This window comes from Etheostoma cragini, chromosome 2 (genome assembly GCF_013103735.1).
Source record: "Etheostoma cragini isolate CJK2018 chromosome 2, CSU_Ecrag_1.0, whole genome shotgun sequence".
In the NCBI taxonomy this organism is placed as follows: Eukaryota; Metazoa; Chordata; class Actinopteri; order Perciformes; family Percidae; genus Etheostoma; species Etheostoma cragini.
Window position 1 is genome coordinate 21650963 of NC_048408.1, and position 19156 is coordinate 21670118.

Below are 19156 nucleotides of genomic sequence, written 5' to 3' on the forward strand. Positions count from 1 at the left end.
CTGTTTGGCATTTGAATGAACCTCAGGTCAGAAAAACTCTCCTCGGTTGAGAATAAACAGGAACAATCAGGTAAATAGCATTTGCAGAAATTAGGTTAGATTTATTAGATTTTTGCTTACTTACTTTACGATATACTCTCTGTGTTCTTTTGTCAGGGAATAGAAACAAATGAGATGATATATATGACAAATTGCTGTTCATTCTCCAAACAGGCTTGTGGTTGCACACATCACCCGCCAAGCCCTGATAGTCTGAGTCAACAACATGAGTGTGGATGATTATCATCTGAGACATCTCCGGGCAGCTGCTGCAACTGGCTCATTCATCCTCTGTCTGCAATGCTCTTTCAAACTACAGCCCTTTCCTCCGCCTCAGCAGTCCCACTGCTACACGCTAAAAGTACGCACACAAATGCAGAGAAAGACACACAGATAGGAAGTCAGATTTCTGTTATTGTAAAAAGCCGTGAACTGTGTGTTCTAGGATGTCCCACCACCAAGAAAATAACTGGTAAAGTACACTTAAATAAACTATAAAATAAAGAAAAAGATAGAAAAAAAATCATAAACCACATAAGTATGTTACCTGGATGTGATGTCAGTTCTACAATAGCAAAGTCTGTTAATGGTCTGATACACAGATACAAATGACCAAATGTTAAAGCGTAGTAACACAATGTATTACTAGCTCATAGCCGTGTTTCCACCTTCTATAAAGTTAGCAGTGTTATTGAAATTCACATTACAGCCATGTAAAATATCCAACACATCCTCATACCCATAGTTAAATCATGTGACTGCAATGATGTGACCATTACATTTAAAGTAACAGGAACAAAAATACTTAGGGTTAGCAAAACATCAGGGATTGGCTTAAAGCAGTAACGTAAAACTACTAAAATGAGGATATAACATGAAGTCTCGAATGTCATTCCGTCAAGGACTAAGGTCTGGTTAATTTCAAAATGAGTCTTGTGTTTGTTTTGACCCATCCACTTTTTCATCCAGGAACTGAAATGCCTGAATGGAATGCATCCATAATTAATGCTATTAGTTACACTCGTTTGTCAGGTAAAAATGTCCACGTAAGAAAGACCTATTGTTTCTGCCATGCCTCCTCAGCAACAAACAAAGGACGACAATAATCTATGACTCATGGCCTATACCTACATATTTATATTATGGCATGCCATTCAGGAAATGATCACACATATGTGAAGTTTAAATATATTGAATGAATCTTATTCTGAATATAGTAAATGAACATCAAAATGTACTGAATGCATATTTGAATATGAAAAGGCATGTTGCGTTAGCCTGATGAAAAGGGACCTACTTGACCAAAGAGGTTCCTTTCATTTGGTCTTTCACGATGAAAAAGTGAATACATTTGTGAGAATGGTACTGGATATGGTTACCGTTACTATTGTTTTGGTCCGTTCATGTATTTGCCGGTGTGTCAACAATCTCTTCACTTGACTTTCATTCAACATGCAGTATGTGTGTGTGTTCCCTGTCCCCAAATTCTAAATAAGCCCACTATGCTTGCTGCGAAGTGATGGAACAATGATAAGACACATTCAAGGATAATTGAAGCAAGTAGGATGGATCCCTGCAGCCTCACAGCTTCTAAAAAGAGGGGAGTGGTGACCTCTCCAGAGGCTACCAACAGTGACAAGTCACACTGTGTGACGCAGAGATGGAGACAGAGAGACATGAGAAAGAGACATGGAGTGAGGAGGACCAGAGGAGAGGATGATATCCTGCCAAAGAAAGATGATGGGAGAAAAGAGGGGAGAAAAAGACAGGGGAGAAGAAAGGAGAGGTAAAGAGAATAGATACTAAAAGATTAGGATAAAGTTGATGGTCATATGTTACAACAGCTTGACAAAAAATACTCACAACTAACCTTGAGAGTTCAACAAGAGGAGTCTGTCAGCGCAATGGAAGTGTGTGTCACCTACATGTGTCAGTGGTAGTTATCTATGTAGAGGTGTGTGTGTGTGTGTGTGTGTGGAGCAGGACAGCGGAAATAACACATCACCCCATCAGCAAAGTGCTACTTCCCATTTTTGTAACAATCACATCTAAAGAGACGGTGCTCAGCAAAACAGGTTGGCAAGCAGACAAAGACCTTCCTCCTTCACCACGCAGGGATGACATTCGTCATGGCCGCCCAACTGTCACGCTTCGAGGACAGACAGGAAGGTATTCAGCGCTAGTTATTAGTCATGTATGAACCTCTTGATTGTGTCCGACTGTAACCTCAATGACCCTGACACGCTGCAGTTTTCATTTCCCATTTTTTGCTTTAGAAGTCACACACACAGGTTGGAATCTCACCAGAAGAACTTAATCTAATTGAGTTTAAATTCACCCTTACCTTGATAAGCTTTGTTCCCCAACCTTTTGTCTATATCCTTGGCGTTCCACTTCCGGGATTGCTCCGGTGCCACAGGAAATTGGTTCAGATGCATGTATTTTCCATTTCCTTCCGCTTTCTTTGTGTTGGAATTTTAAACCACGATCTATATATGAGGACTATTGTTGACTGCACCTCAGATCTCTGCATGGTAAATTGAGACAGCTAGCAAGATCTTTGACTATCTGTCCAATTTCTCTATCTTACTGCGGCTCTGTGCGGAGCTAAGTGACCATGACAATTGTAATTGGTTTACAGAAATGCCAGTTAACCAGAGCGCGTTTTTCTCCCATTCCGGAATGCTGTGTGGACTAGTCATACCCACCTCCGCACCGCAGTGTGTGGATAGTCTGGCAAACAATACTACCTGACCTTAACCACGTGTGAGATCAGAAAAAACTACAATATCATGTGTTGTTCTGGAGGACACAGACAAGCAACGTACATTTTGTTTTTTAATTTGGAGTACTTCGGGCTTCTATAAGACAGTTACCTAGTTTGCCAAGTTGGAGCTCTGCCTCCAACGGCCTCAGTTCTTCTACAGCAAATTGAGAAAATTCAATGTCAAACAGCTACAGATACAGGCCGAGATACAGACACAGGGTAAAAGTACTCCTAACTCATTGTTCTTTAATGTCAAATAGCTTCCTATTGCAACTTGAATTTGCTTGTTGAAATTAAACTATTAAATTAAATTAAAATTAAAATTAAAATTAAATTAAAAATCACAAAAAGGGTGAACTCAGATAACGTCAAATAGACAACTTCTGACATGAAAGGCTACAAATTGTACAAACATAATTATTTGATTTTCTTTATGTTTTTCACTATGTATAAACAGCCATTCTTTCTTTTCCATTCCTCCTCTCAGAAGCAGAACATAGACCTTAAAAACATTTCACAGAGAGAGTGTTGGGTTGTCCCTGTGATGCACATTGCAGTAATCTATTTTGCCATCATGTTTTATAGATGTCTTGAGACCTTGTTTCATGTCATCCCCCTGCTCTCCACCCATGTTTCCTGTCACCCTACACTGTAATCTGTCACATGCAGGCTTAAAATTAAATTAATTTCCCGGTGCTTTAGCATAGCTAATGTAATTAAAGTATCTTCACAATGTTTGCAGGTGAAAATCCTCTGAGCGGAAATTCAGTGAAGGCCAATCTCTATTAAAATGTCAAAATAGAAAAGGAGCTTTCACTTGGAGCTGATAAAGACAGACTCAGTGTCAAAAACTAATGTATTATCCTTTCTGCTGGGATATTAAATTGGACACTGATTGAATTATCTCGACCAGCCACAAACCCCGGTTAAATAAGGTTCAGATGGGTTTCCACTGATAACATGGAAGCTGCTGTCAATTCTAGTGTTCCATGTATGTTTGCAAGACTTTCCTGCCAGTATTTTCAATCTCAGAAAAAAGGGGCATCAAAATACCACAATTGACACAAAGCAAAATAGAAGATAAAGTGAAAAACAATGCAGAAAAGTTATTTTTAGTCCCCTGAATTAAATTTGTCTCAATTTAGCAGGCATGAAAGTAATGAAGCACTTGCAAATCTAACGTTCCTGGAGGATGCTCGTCTACTGTTTATTTATTAAAAGTGCAAATATACTTAACTATGTATCTTCCTGAATGAGACAGGAAACACAATTTGCATGTGTTTGAGTTATATGCACCAGCATGTTCTACAGCTTTCCTTCAAAATGTGACAATGGTCTCCTCCGGCTTCCCCACATTCTGCTAAACAAGTAATGTATTTATGGGAGTGTGAATGGAATACAGAGACCAATTGTTGTGTTATTAAGCTGCCCCACACTCCCTCAAACACTTGAATGGACACTCAAATTACTTTAATCACATTTAATCAAAGTTACTATATGTAACTTTTAAATCTGAAACTGTGTAATTCTTCATCTGATGATGATAAATGACCTTTGACAGCAAACGAGACTGACAGTGAAAAGAACACTATTTTTTACATAGTTTTAATTAGTGCCTCTGCCTGGGTCCGATTTTTTCCTACAAAGTCACAAACTGATTTAGGGCAGGTAGACGGCACTACAAAGCACACATTTGGACGGGTCACAGATTTCGGCGTGACACCAGAAAAGCCTGTGTTATTGTATCCAACCAGGGAACAGAAGCAGGAGATTTCTTTATATAGGCCTATTTGTATTTGTATTTTATTTGAAAGGTTATCTGTTGTAGTCATGGCTGATACTGCGGCCGGGCCATCACAGAAAAGAAGGAAATCAAACGAAAAACAACTAAAATGCGTAAGATGTTATTACGCTGGTTGCTACAATAGTCTCTTAACGCTTCGGCTCGTGACAGAGTGACAGTGACAACGTTACCCGGGTGAGCTCACGATACATCCAAAGTAGGCTAAAATACCTTTACGACAGCAAGGGTGATAAAAACACTGTTGCTTTGGCCCAAAGCAACCTCTAGAAACAACACAAACTAAAAGTTACACATAGCCACTTTAAGAATTACATTTAACTGCTGACTGCTAACGAGAAACCTTGCTGGAAACCTTTGTCTGGGTGACTGACAAGTCACAACCAGTCCAATTTCCATCCAGGCTGTTGATTTTCTGTTCAGGGAGTGAAACGGCTACGTGAGACCTACTTGCCTGCAGGGTCTCCTCATCCGGACAGCGTGACTAACCCCACAGCAGAGAGACAGATATAGATAGATAGATTGAGAGAGAGAGAGAGAGAGAGAGAGAGAGAGAGAGAGAGAGAGAGAGAGAGAGAGAGATTTTACGATTGGGTGCCCTGGTCAGGTCATGACGTCGATCGGCCTCCAAACCAGTCCTTCTCCCAGCAACTACAATTACTCTTAGTGTGGGTCACACTGATAAACACAGACACACCGCTGCACACACACCTGCCTCCTCATTTCAAAATTACAACACAGCTCAGGTCTTGATTACGTGCAGCCTGTCACCCCAGAGATGTGAAATGTGATGTGCCCCCGCTTCCCTTGTCCATCAGCAGTCAAGGACAAGTGGGGGGGAATTACTTTCCTCCTCTGATAAGGGCACTGTGATGTCAGAAGCCCAGTCGCCGCGGGGACAATGACTCATGCGCATCACTGGAGGAAAGCCCCACTGGCTCTGCTTCATTTTACCCCCTCATATCCCCTCATGGACTCCCACTGTTGTAACGTAATTGCTTGCTTGGGTTGGCTTCTCTGCAAGGGAAGTTGAAAAACAACAACAACTACAATGTGGAGATGAATTTCTGAGTATGAGTCATACACAGGGAGTGAATGCCTGTGACATTCCTTCCAAGAGCCAGCCAACAGTCACTCTGTTTCGTTACAATCCAGGAAACCAAAAGCATGCCAGAAACATTTTAATTAGGCAGCATAGCAATTCAGTTGTTAATGAAGAGCAGCGACTAAAGATCTTCATCCACCAGTGGATTTGGATGCTTTAATTCAAGCGTAGCCAATTCAAAGTACTTTGTGCAAAATACCGCCTCAGTATTTTTCCGTCCAAAGTGGCAAAAAAACAAATTTTCAGGCCATCCAAAGGACAAGGACTATGGGTGTTGATGGAGCAAGAGGTGACCTTGACTGAAGTCCAACCCACTGGGAAATATAAACTTTCCAACAAACAAGCCCCTTACCTCACAAACTAATGCATGGTGCATTTGCTTCATGTTCACATGGATTGTTTAACCCTAAATCCCAGCCCAGTTACTAACTGGTTCTCAGGGTCTATCTGAACTATCATCAACAGCAGCTTATTGCTTTCACCTGGTGTCCCAGGTGTAATAAGTCTCTGATTACTTAACTATAGGTTCCACCACAAAGTGTCACAAACAAAGTGAAAAACACTTTGTTTATACAGCAAAGCTATACTGCACATGAAAACATTTTAAACAGAAAACTGTAGTTGCTGATGCAGTGCTCAGATCAGTGAAAAGACAGCAGGGAAACAGCAATTAGGAATGACATTTCTAGGAGCTGATGGAAAGATAAGCAAAACAATTAAAGCATAATTAGTTATTGATTGTCAGCCTAGAAGGGTGTTTAAAAAAACTTGCCTTCTTTTTCACATTTCTCTAATTTACTGACAACCCCTGAACACAATAAAGTTGCGTTGTGATGTAGCTGCTTTTTTTCTTACAGTTAATTATGAGTGGGCGCTCTCACTTAACTTTCTGAGGAAACATTCATAAGGAGTGACATCAGTGATCAGGGTTTCCTCAGAAGGGTTTTGTGTGGGTTTTCTTCCTCTGATGAATGATGAAATTCAGTAGGGGCTCACTGGCAAACAGCGCTTTTCTTTTAAAAATGAAGAAACCATTGCTGTTGTGTACGTTTAACTCAAATAGATAAAAAGACACTTAGAAGGATGGGATTAACATCTCAGATGTTGTGTTCTGTTCCTCAATTTTCCTCAATAAAAATTTCCTCAATAATCCTCTGATGCTGGGCGCCTGGGTATCATTATATATTGACAAAACTATCAATGTAAAATGTTAATAAAACGTATTTTGTTCTAGATACACTCATGGAATGTATCACAGTACAAATGAAATTAAAAAAAATATAAAAACATTCTAATTAACAGCATGTATAAGAAACAAGGATCAAATATTGACATGTTTAAGAAAAAGATAACAGAAATATTCAGTAACAGCAATAACAAAGAAAGTTTTTTTAAGAATACAACAAAACTACAGAGTTCATTAATTTGATGTACAGTACTGGTTTATATCCCTCAATCACTTGATTGAGGGATATAAACATATATAATCACAAATATAATCACACCAACTAGAATTACAACCAATAATGCTACACTAATTTGCACCTTGCGGTTTTATCAAACTGTGATCTCTCTCACACAACTCTCTTTATGTGGGAGTCACAGTTTACTCAGGATGTTCAGCCGTGAGATTCACGGTGCTTTTGTGCAGCCTAGTGGTGCAATAACATGTAGCAACTCTTCATAATGTTCAGATAGTCAGTCAGTCCTGCAGAAGCTGCATGCATCTCACTTTCTGTATTAAACATAGTAAAACTCAGTAATAATTCATTTATTACAGAGCAGTGTTAAGCATCACTTGGTATAACTTGCAATATGGCATCCAGAGTGTTTAAACCATGAGCTTTATGCTCATGGTTTTCTTTGTAATTATTGCGAAATGTTTCAAATGGAAAATGTATACTTCTTATTGATCCCCAGTGGGGAAATTACCATTTTTACACAACACACAGCCTGAAATTACTTGCTCAAGAGCACATTGGCAGCGCCCCGGAAGGGAACTGGCATCTCTCAAGCTATCAGTCCACACTTCATCTGGAGTCAGCAACCCTCCTTTTAAAAAAAAATGTTTTTTAATGTTATGTATATTCATGTCCTGCAGCATGAGGTGCAATGCAATGCAAGTTCCTAACTTCAGGTAACTCAGCTCAACCTAACTCAAATATACAGTAAATCAAATCACCATGAGATTCATGAAACCATTATGAATGTAGTAATTGCATGTAGTACAATTTTTCGCTCAAATCTAATTCCGGTGTCAAAGTGATTTGTTTTTGTTCAACACTGACATTTTTTTAGTGACACATGAGAATGAAATCTGCAGTGTGAACATGTTAGATTTCTTATTTCCAGCTCCTGCTAAAAGATAGCAAACACTCAGTGAACTCCTAGTTGCAATGAAACACAGATGGGGGTCTGTCTAAAATATTGATGTGACTGAGGGCTGATTGGACTCTTGGAGACTGCCTGCTAGGCTTGGTAGAATTCCTGTGACAAGAAAAACGGGTGACGAGATGGCTCAATGCAGCAGTGTCAGAGTGTACTCACAAGCCTAGCCAATATTTTTACAGGCCTCTAGTGCCCCTAGTGGCCTGTACTGTGTTGTGTTATATTAAAATGGTTTAGAATAGTGATGTCATCCTAAAAAGATATACATTTATTTTGCAATAGCATTGGAAAATATTAGACATTGCCGCAGCTGACTTGTTCTACATGCCGGGGTTATTCATTACATCAAGCCATTATTAGTTATGGCGTTATTCCTATTTCCAACTGTGTGTTCTGATCCTGCCATCCTCTTCTCTTTTTTTGTTTTCCTCTTTTTGTAATACAAGTGGAGTTCAGCTGTCAGCAGTTGATGGCAGGCTGAGCAAAAGGAACCATTGACTGTTTTTGTCCTCTAGGTGGCAGCATCTCCCCCAGTATGACACTGAGCAGAGTGACGGAGAAACCAGCCAGGATGTAGCCTGTTGTCACTGCCTCTTGCAGTTACTGCACTGTCCACAAAATGACTTTATCACAGAGTTCTCTCTGAAAATAAAAGTGCAACAGCTTTGTTAAGGGCAGAAAAGACACGCTGGCTGTCCCAAAACCTATGTATACCTAAGTATTTCCCTTTATATTTAAACCCATGGAGTCTGTGTGCAATGTGAAATCCCCAAGCTAAACACACACATACACACACACACACACACACACACACACACACACACACACACACACACACAACATACTTTCTATAAAAAACAATTAGCTTTGTTAGCATAAAATAAATAGCCTTTGCTGGTATGTTATTAGATAGTAACTATGAGACCACTGCATGATTGATAATTATACTACAATGTATTTCAGCATTCAATTTATAAAAGGAACCAGAGACAGGAACCAACACTCTGTACCAAAATAATCTGTAGATGAGGATTTTTTTGTTTGTATATACTGTGCAACATGCTGTATGTGTTTGTGTGTGTGTCTGTATCTATATATGTGTGTACATATTTGTATTCATGTATTTCTCTGAATGATTTTTTGTCATTCGTTTGCATATGTGACCGGAAGACGTTTGTTAAAGAAGTTTGTGGTGTCTTGTAATCCCTTGTAGGATGGGCCAAGTGTTTGGCATGACACAGAAATAAAAATTAAACTAAATGACTACACTCAACACAGACAGACAGCCAATGTTCGTCAGTGATGATTTATCAGTGACAGTTAATGTGGAACTGTAATCTACCCCAGATTATTTGTAGTTACAGTGAGTTCATGATGACATTGAGGGAGCAACATCTTCATTATCACTGCGTCGCTCACCGCAGTGTGACACGGTGGTTTTGTACAACTTGGGAGGTCGAACCTCTTAACCATTTATCACAAGCTGTGATCACTTGAGAAGAATACTGCACGTACTGGATGCTTGTGTGGTCAGTTAAAGAGAGCAAAACAACTGTAAATCTCTCCACAAGACTGCTTTGATCACACACACACACACACACACACACACACACACACACACACACACACACACACACACACACACACACATGTGGTCTTCAACAGATTTATGTCATGTGCGAACTGCCAGAGGTAGTCAACAATATTTCAACCCATGTGACACCTGAAGACAGAAGGGGAAAATCCTTTAAACTAAATGCTTTCATGGTTGGCAACTACCGTGGGGCTCAAAAGTTTGGGCACCCCAGGTAAAAATTTGTATTTATGTGCATAAAGAAGTCAAGAAAAGATGTAAAAAATCTCCAAAAAAGACAGAGATTAGACATTCCTATGATATGTCACAAAAACTTAGATTTTATTTCCTTCATTTACAATTTCAAAATAACAGAAAACTAAAAAATGGCATCTGCAAAAGTTTGGGCACCCTGCAGAGTTAATACCTTGAGGTGTGTTTAGGATCAGTATCCATTTGTGGAAGCTATCATCTCTTTAACTTCATCTTTTTCACAGATGGCCTCAAGTTGTCATCCAAAATTTGCTGACATTTTATTGAATCCATTTTTCCTTCTCCTGGTGAAACGTTTCCTGTGCTACTGGCTGCAATACAACCCCAAAGCATGATTAATCCCCCCCATGCTTAACAGCTGGACAGAGGTTCTTTTCATTAAATTCTGTGCCCTTTCTTCTCCAAGCGTATCTTTGATAATTCCGTTCAAAAAGATCTATTTTAACCTCATCGGTCAACAGAACTTATTTCCACAATGCATCAGGCTTCTCTATATGTTCATTTGCAAACGTCAAACGCAGGTTTTTGTGGTGAGGACATAGAAGAGGTTTTCTACTGATGTTTCTTCCATGAAGACCATATTTGTACAAGTATCTCTTTATAGTGGAATGGTGTACCACAACTCCAGTGTCGGCCAGGTTTTTCTCGATGGAACTTGGGTTTTGACTTGCTTTTCTCACAATCCTGCGAGCTGTTCTGATATTTTTCTTGGTCTTCCAGATCTTGCTTTAATTTCTGATGACTTCCATTTCTTAATTACATTCCAAACAGAGGAGAATGGCATCTGAAAACACTTTGCTATCTTCTTATCGCCTTCTCCTGCTTTGTGAGTGTCAACTATTTTCAGTTTCAGTTATCTAGAAAACTGCTTCGAAGATTCCATGGTGCTGATTGTTGGGGCAAGGTCACATGAGTCTGGGCATTTAAAACCTAAAGATTGACGTCACCTGGTCTTTCCAGACGATGATTGAGAACAATCCATGACACTGTCAGGTCTCAACTTTCCAAAGGGGGCGGTGTATGTTAGAAACTCTGCAGGGTGTTCAAACTTTTGCAGACGCCATTTTTCTGTTTTCTGTTATTTTGAAAGTGTAAATGATGAAAATAAAAAAAATTGTGACATATTATGCGAATGTTTGATCTATCATTTGATGCCTTTTGGAGATTTTTCCATCTTTTCTTGGCTTCTTTATACACATTAATACCAATTTTGGTGCCCAAACCTTCAAGCCCCTCTGTATTTTCAATAGTTCATGTTCTAGGACTGTGGCTTCTAACTTATATTTTCCTTTGATTCATCACCCCTTGAAATGCAGCAGTGTCTAGTTGTGACCCAGGTTGCAGTTGTCTATACGCTGTGAGCAGTTTAACCAAAGTCATTTTTGCTTCTCGTGTTGTTTCATTTGAATAATATTTACAGCACTACAAAGGTGAAACTATGGAGAAGGTAATGAGAAAAATGCAATTATCAGACATCAGTGTTATGGTATGGTACATTTTTGACAGATAGATTCTTTCATAGTATAGGGAATATAAAAGTGACAACATAACAGCTGATTTAAAGAAACCTGATTTTACACGTGCTATTTGAATAGGATGTTTTGCAGCATCAGGCCCACTTACTATGTATGTAATAAATAAAGTATCTCTTCTTCTTTCTTCACAGCAGGGGCATCAATGTTTTTTTAGCCAAGGACCCCTTAGCTGAAAGAGAGACGGATCAGGGACCCCCTACCACTTATATTGTATAAAATGAAGTTGCAAATTAAAGTGGTCCTACGATGACTTTTAGACCAGTTTAATGTAATTTTAGAGGCATTTTTTTGCATTGAATACTAAGCTATTCAGATCATAATTGTTGTTTTGATTTTATAAATCATGTTTTAATGTTAAACACACAGGGGAACAGTGAATCCTCTGGGATGAACTGTATCTGTGGAGGGCTACCTTAGTGACTACATTACCTATTGGCCAGTAAGCCTATCATCAGTGGGGATTCATGTTTGCTAATAATCTGTTGGAATCATGTTAAGACGTCTTAGTTTTTGAAAAAAATTAACAATTATTTGGAGGACCCCCTAGGGGCTCCAGGCCCCCAGTTGAAAAATCCTGCTTCACAGTACATTCAACATTGACACATTTCCTGGTTTAAAGAGGCCAGTTCAGTCATTCAGGTTTGAAAATCTTGGTGTTTTTATTGTAAGTATTGCATCTTCAACTTACACGGCTAGAATCATCATCAGACTGCATGTTTTACAAAGGATGGCCACAGGTTCAGAACAACAGGACGAGTCCCTACGTGGGACTGCTCGTTTGGGTGAACAAACTTGCCCTCAAGGACCTGCTTGCTCAAAGCTGGACACCCGAATAAAGTATGTTTTACAACAGACACTGCAATTTCCACTTGGTCATGGCTGACTCACTTTTGGCCAAGTTGCAAAAGTGGAACTAAATGCTCCTGGACCACAGTCAGGATCGCATGTCTAAACCCAACTCTCCAACTCAGAGGTAAAAATATAGCTTTGTGATCACTAGCTTATGAAGATATGCTATTGTTTTGACTCTGCAGCACAGCCAGAAACTCTTTGTCAGACCTCCCAAATACCCTGTCCAGTCTGCACTGAACTCTCCCTCTATCTCTATCTCTCTCTCTCTCTCTCACACACACACACACAGACACACACACACACACACACACCCACACACACACCTGTCGTCAGTAAAATTTGTCCTTATAGTTTGTTTTATCCCTTCTTGGAATACAAGATCACAGTAGTTTGCCACATGAGACAATACAATGAGTGTCAGTTTTCACACATTTCAGCGATAAACAACAAAACCCAACACTATCAGAATCGTCCCAATGTAGTAAATATGTTGCAATCCAAGTAGGTTAAAACACCAGTGGGATGCAATCCTGATGTGCACACATAGTGGAATTAATTTGTTGTCAACCATGGAGCCTCTTTTCTGTCAGCAGTGCAGGTTCATAAAACCAACATACTGTATGAAGACGAAAACAAAACAAAAAAACTAAGAGTTGAAGTTAATAACTTAAACAGGGGAAGAATAAATGTAAACTGTCCCTCAGAGAGAGAGAGAGACATTAAGAGAGAGGACACTGAGGTGTTCTGAGGTGGTTTTGGCATTTCTTTAATAATAATCAAGCACCAGAAGTGGTGACTTTGTGATTCAGTGCCAAGTCCAACAACCTCAACATAGCTCCGCAAACAGCTTACATGTCAAACTCTACACCTTATAGATGTCCTTCAGAGAAATCAAAGGATATGTTCTTTTTTTGTAGGTTTTTTTTCTTGAAATCCTCAGTCAGAGGCATTGAATTGTAAATGTAAGACACATTTTGTCAACTAAAACACATGTCTAATAGAGACTACATTCCTCCTAATAGAGGAAAGTGGAGTTTTAGACCCCTTTTATTGTGTAGTAGCCGGCGCAATATTTGCCAGTAAAGTCTTGGCTATCAATACAAGCCTTGTGCAGAGATTACCCCCCCCCCCCAAGAACAGACCCCAAAACAACAAGACAGTAGAATGTATAAACAACATGGCGAATGTTTCCCCTTGTTTCAGAGGTGTGGGTATGGAGAGAGGCCATTTTGTCTCATCTATCAGGTTGCTTTAGGTCTAAATCTCTGGTCACAGGCATAACCTGGTGTTGTTTGGGGGGGGGGGGCAGTCAGCTCTTAGCAAGGCTCGTGACTCTAAACAGGCGAGGCTCAGCACTAGGAGCAGCTTAGGGGCCAATTACATTTCAAGTGTCCATTTAATAAAACATCAGAAAAAAAGAAAACAACAAAAGCTACATTTCATATCCCCTCCCACCCCCCCACCCCAAAAAGGATTAACAATAAACCATAAAATACACTGTTCATAAAATAAGGAATGAGGAATAAGCATCAAAAAGAGGAGTAAAATAAGACAGAACCAAAATAAGTTAACTTTTTTCCCCATTGCTTGTGTTCTTTCAGGGATTGAGAAATAAATATTTAAAAAGGGAGGTGCTTTTTTTTTTTCTTTCACATACAAAAGGATTCATGTCCGCTCCATTAAAGAGAAAGACAGTGGGGGGTGGGGGGGAATATAGAGAACTGTGGTTGAAGTGCAATTTTTAATGCCAGTGGAGTTGGGACGGCGAACATTGACATCATACGACCCGTTTTTGTCTCCCTACACTTCAGGCGGTCCCTCCACAGATCACCTGCCCACCAGTGGAATGCCATAGACAGATTTTCACCCCTCCAATGCATTAACATTAGAAACAAGAGGGGGAAAAAAATCTAATAAATAAAAAAAATAAAAATAAAAAAAGACATACACACAAACTCAGCATTCTCCAAAAGAATTCATGCCGGGTCGCTTTTCCGCAACTGGATGGGAAGTTGTTCTGTCGTTGTTGTTGTTTTTGTTTTTTAATCACTTTGAAGACTAACGTTTCTTTTCTTCCTCAGGGCAGCAACAGAATGAGTAACTTTTAAAAGTTTCCATCAGTAAACTGAACAATGCAATAGTGTCCGGGCCGCATCCACTGCCTCTGAAGAGAATAAAATCTTTCAAAAAAAATGGAAATTAAAATGCACAATAAACAGGTCAAACAGCAACAGTTGCAATAGTTCTAACCATGAGCTCTAACTTATATTTTAAGCTCCTTTTTAAGGTTTAATTTATTAAGCCATTTGTATGTACAAACAAATAAAAATAAATTTGCTTTTTGGACGGTCACACACAGTCTTTGGGGAAGATGAGAAAAAAAAAAAAAAACGTAAAGGAGTTCAAACTGATGAGACAAAAGGGACTACAACTAGTGTTATTGCTTGTTACTGCTGGAAAGAGGATGCACATCTATTCCAAAGTTTGTCGTTTGGACTTTTTCCTTGTTGCTGTTGTTTGTTTTTTTACTTCTTGGTTTGTGCCGTTTCTATGGACAGCTCTAAAGTAGGCAAGTGCAGGATAGCTTGTCATAGCTGCTTGTTGAGGGGATGAGAAAACAAATCAAAACACACACATACTCACAAGTTGCAATTGTCACTCTTTGAAAATGCACCGAGCACCCACATTCGACAGGAATGTTGTTTTTTCCCTCCATTTTTTGGTTGTTTTTCTCCGTGCTTGGTTGGAAACAATTACTGCAGACGCACTTTTGTTTTGCTTTAAAAGCTTAGTGGTGGTGGATCTGATCTGATCTGCTTCCCCATTTGTTTGTTTCACAATAGCACCAGTTTGAGTGTCCAAGCTTCTGCTGTACTGAGCAGAGGTAATGAAAAAACATAAGACAAGGATTAAATTCAGAGCTGTAGGGACATTTATGAGGGCCGAGCTGTGTTGATATGGCAAAGTTCACCCATGGTATTGATTATAGTCCAGATAAGATGTGCTCCCGTTTATCTAGGACAAACACCAGAATGTTAAGGATGCACAAGGCCAGCTCAACACACACACACACACACGCGCACACACACACACACACAATACAATACAATACAAATTTGAGTGCATTTTGGGTCAAGTTTGGGGTTATCTTTCTTTTAAAAAATTCTGAAATTTCATAGAAAGAATTAATACCAATGATTCTTTTCAATTGTGTGGGTTTAAAAATCAAGATGATGTCTATTTTTTAATATCATTCAAATTTCTGATCTCCCTTTAAAAGAAGATTAAAATCACATCAATGTGTTTGGGTCCCTGGGGTCCGCGTGGCTCAAAGTTCAGAAGTGAGGAAAAGAGGCTCTCGTGCATTTCCTCCAACAGTGGCTTCAGCAGTGCAGGATGAGGAGGGGCAACTAAAGGCTAGGAGCCAGTGCACTGCTGAGAGGCATGAGGAACGGGAACGCCGTTTCGCTGGGGGGTCGAGGCCGTGGTCTGAGGGAACTGGGTGTATGTACGTACGTACGTAGGCGTGGCTGGATGGATAAACACATGTGAGAGCAGGCGGGTTTGGCTGGGAGGTGGTGGTGGTGGTGGTGGTGGTAGTGGTGTGGGGCTCTAGGAGGAGAAGGCAAGTTTGACACTGCAGGAGGAGTAGCCCTCGTCGCTGGCCATGCTCTGCAAGCTGCTGTGGTCGTCCAGGTCGCTGGTGCTGGCTGTGCTCACACTGTCCAGCTCTCCATGGGAGAACTCCGTGCTTTCCACGTCCACCTCGATCTCCTCTGCAGCCGAGGACGGAGAGAAACGAAAATAGAACAAAAACAAAAGAGCGAAACCAACAATGAGTATAACATGCTTCACAAAGTGTTATCTTATCATTAAAACGCTTTATATCACTATTTATATCACCATATGGCAGTGGTCCATGTGAATAAATATGTACCCAATTAACATGGCTTTGTAGTCGCTGAATTAAAATCCTGTTTATTAAGAGTGCGGCCTCACTAACCTTGGTCAGAGTCAGATCGGTCGGAGCAGAGGGTGGACCCCACACTGTCCATGCGTATCCTCTCCCCTTCACCTGGGCTGCTCTGGGCTGCAGCACCGCTGCCTCCGCTCAGCAGCTCCAGCTGACGCTGGAGGTGTCTCTGCTCTCGCTCCAGAGACTCCAGCTGGTACTGGCTCTTCCTGTCTGCCTCTTCAAGTTTCTGGTCAGGAGAAAGAGAAGGGGGAGACAAAGAGAAGGTTAACTATGTGTACCAGGGACCAGGGACCAGACGAGAATGTATAGGTTAAGTGTTCGTGTTCAAACCAGATAAAAATGAATAGTAGGTGGTTGCAGAGATAGATTGAGAGACTGAGAGCAACACGGCAAAGAAATACAGAGGAGAAAAGAGTGAGAGATGGAAAACTGGAAGATCATGCTGCAGCAGTGCTGAGACACTGAAGAGATAGATGTTAGTCTGTAAGGAAACTCCTTTCATATTAAAAGTCTGTCAGAATCAAACGCAGCACAAAGCAAACAAACAGCATCTGTTTGAGCATTCAGCTACTAAACTTGTTGTGTTTCCTCCTGCCTGCTCTGAACCCCCTACGTGATTCCCCACACCTGCCTTGTTCACACCGTGTCGCCTGTCTTACTCTCTGCCTCTGTTTACGCCGTGTGCCATTACAATATAGGCGAGGGCCGTGGCAGGGACTGATCCAGCCACGTTTGCGCTCCTAACCATGCAGCCTTGTGTCACGGTCGCCAACAGTGACGAGCGTGACTCCCGGCGACGGACCAAAACAATAGGCCATCAATAAGCGATGGAGAGACTCAAGATGACAGCAGCAGAGGTGCAGAGTGGTGACGGCAGTGGGGGGTGGGGGGGGCCCACAGCAACAATGTCGCCTCTCTGTTACGTGAATGCATGCTATGCCAGGCTTTTCCCCATCCAGACTGCTCAATCTCGGGCAGTCACAGGCCTCTTTTTTTAAGTGGATGGAAGAGCGTGAAGCAGGATGTCTTAGCGTGTTATATGCACAGGCAGGGACATGATCACTAGTGATCAGCTGAATACCCGTTACATTTTTGCTGAGGTTTGTATACATAAGTCCATTTTTAATACCACTGCAGGTTTTTGTCGATGGATTTTATTACATTACTTACACATTAATATACTAAAACTATTGTAAGGGTCTTCTGCAATACAAATGCACAATGCAATCCACATGTAATCAAGTTGATTTTAAAAGCATATGTTGCCTCTGCAGCAACACAAATAAATTACGTATTAAGAGTGATCCCAGCAGTCTGTAGTTGAAACTGGCAGCAAAGGTCAACACAAATAAAGTTCAATGGTAGTGCATCTAAGTTCATCAAGATATCATTACCATAACTTTTTATTTGAGAAAAACATTGTTAACCGGAGTTTGTCTTAGCTCAGTTTTGTTGCAGTATACTTCCATATTTCATATTTTTACTTGTTGAGGGGTCAAATGTTTTTCAGATGCCACCACTGCTCTATCTATTTTTCCAACTTAAATTCTTCTTTTTTTCGCCCTGTGGTTCATATGTATGTTTCGTTAGCTCTAGTTATCCTATACCTTTATGTGTGCTTTGGCTTTGTTGAGCAGGCCCAGGGTGGTGTGGCGGTTGCAGTCGGGTCCCAGGGGTATGAGGGCCTTCAACCTCTCGAGACACAGCCGCAGGTGAGCTCGTCTGCAAAGGAGAGAGAGAAACAGAAAGAGGAACAGAAGGATTAGGTACATGACAGTGTACAGCAGGGAAGGGTTGGGCCCTCGACAGTAAAGTGTGTAATGTATTGCATGCTGGTACTTAAATGTCTTGCTCAATAGAACCTGGGAATTGCAACTTTATATCAAAAGGTCAGAACGGAAAGTTCCCCTTAAAACACTGTTTGGACCAACTGTCCTGTTCTGTGGTATTTTCTATTTTCTCATGAACAGACAACTTGCTAAGCACAGATGTCAAGCTATTCACATTATTTTACACACACCCCTCATAAACGCATCTCATTCACAACTGTTTGTTAGCTGGTACTGAGCATCTGAGGGGGGATTTTTCCTTTTAACAGATCAGCACAAAATGCAAGCAGCATTCAGTCGTCTTGGGATACAGGCAGGCTCATTAGGACGCATTGTAGTCTTATTTTGCAAGAATCCACCAGCTGCAGACTTGGCTCATGCATTGTAAATCCCCAGCTTATAGTTCAACAACACAGCAGGTTTCATATGATTCATGTCTCCCGTAAGCCTCGAGACAATATGCACCCAGCTTTAGTTACCCCATCTCGTTTACATTACAAACAAGTAGTTTTAGCTGGGAGGAGGGGTGGGGAGGAAATGTGTAATGGCATTTCCTGGACACTGCTCGGCCCGTACGCTCCATCATCCTGACAGTCCCTTATTCCGTGACTGCAGACAGGCCAGGGGTACTATCTACCCTGCTAATGGGTGTGGGTTGAGAGGTAAAGAGTGATAATTGTGGCTGTAATACAATCAGCGCTCCATTATCAGGAGCTGCCCTTTTAGCTAGCCTGGAGGGGAAAAGGGGAGAGACATTAAAAATCAGTGGACTCAGTTGAGCTACCTAGGACCTCAGGAACAATCTCTGGGTGAGCCAAAAAGAAGACAAGCCCAGGGGACCAGAGCAGAAATTTATTGCACTGATGACACTGGGCTAGACCGCTCTCTGCTGTGCTCTACTGCTTTAGGACTGGTGGAAACATGTGTGCACTGGCTGGAGTATATCTGTCTGTGCGCATTTCGGTGTGTGTGTGTGTGTGTGTGTGTGTGTGTGTGTGTGTGTGTGTGTGTGTGTGAG

At 40.8% G+C, this 19156-nt stretch overlaps 1 protein-coding gene and 2 long non-coding RNA genes across 4 annotated transcripts in view; 1 reads left to right on the forward strand and 2 right to left on the reverse strand.

Moving 5' to 3' along the window:
• The first annotated feature begins 4298 nt into the window (after window positions 1–4298).
• LOC117957239 overlaps window positions 4299–19156 on the forward strand; it is a 19115-nt gene continuing 4257 nt past the window's right edge. Inside the window, exon 1 of the long non-coding RNA XR_004659450.1 lies at window positions 4299–4474. This is a non-coding gene — a long non-coding RNA (uncharacterized LOC117957239). The remainder of the gene's footprint in view (window positions 4475–19156) is intronic.
• On the reverse strand, window positions 12116–15430 carry LOC117957233. The gene is made up of 2 exons (XR_004659449.1): window positions 14977–15430; window positions 12116–12656 (listed from the first exon to the last, which is right to left on the reverse strand). It is a non-coding gene; the product is annotated as an uncharacterized LOC117957233 (long non-coding RNA).
• mxi1 (max interactor 1, dimerization protein) overlaps window positions 15447–19156 on the reverse strand; it is a 26474-nt gene continuing 22764 nt past the window's right edge. For both annotated transcript variants that reach the window (XM_034892816.1, XM_034892824.1), the window contains exons 4-6: window positions 17917–18031; window positions 16337–16535; window positions 15447–16109 (exon numbers count right to left, since the gene is read on the reverse strand). In XM_034892816.1, coding sequence (XP_034748707.1) covers window positions 15946–16109; window positions 16337–16535; window positions 17917–18031 — 478 coding nt within the window. In that variant the 3' untranslated portion in view covers window positions 15447–15945. The remainder of the gene's footprint in view (window positions 16110–16336; window positions 16536–17916; window positions 18032–19156) is intronic.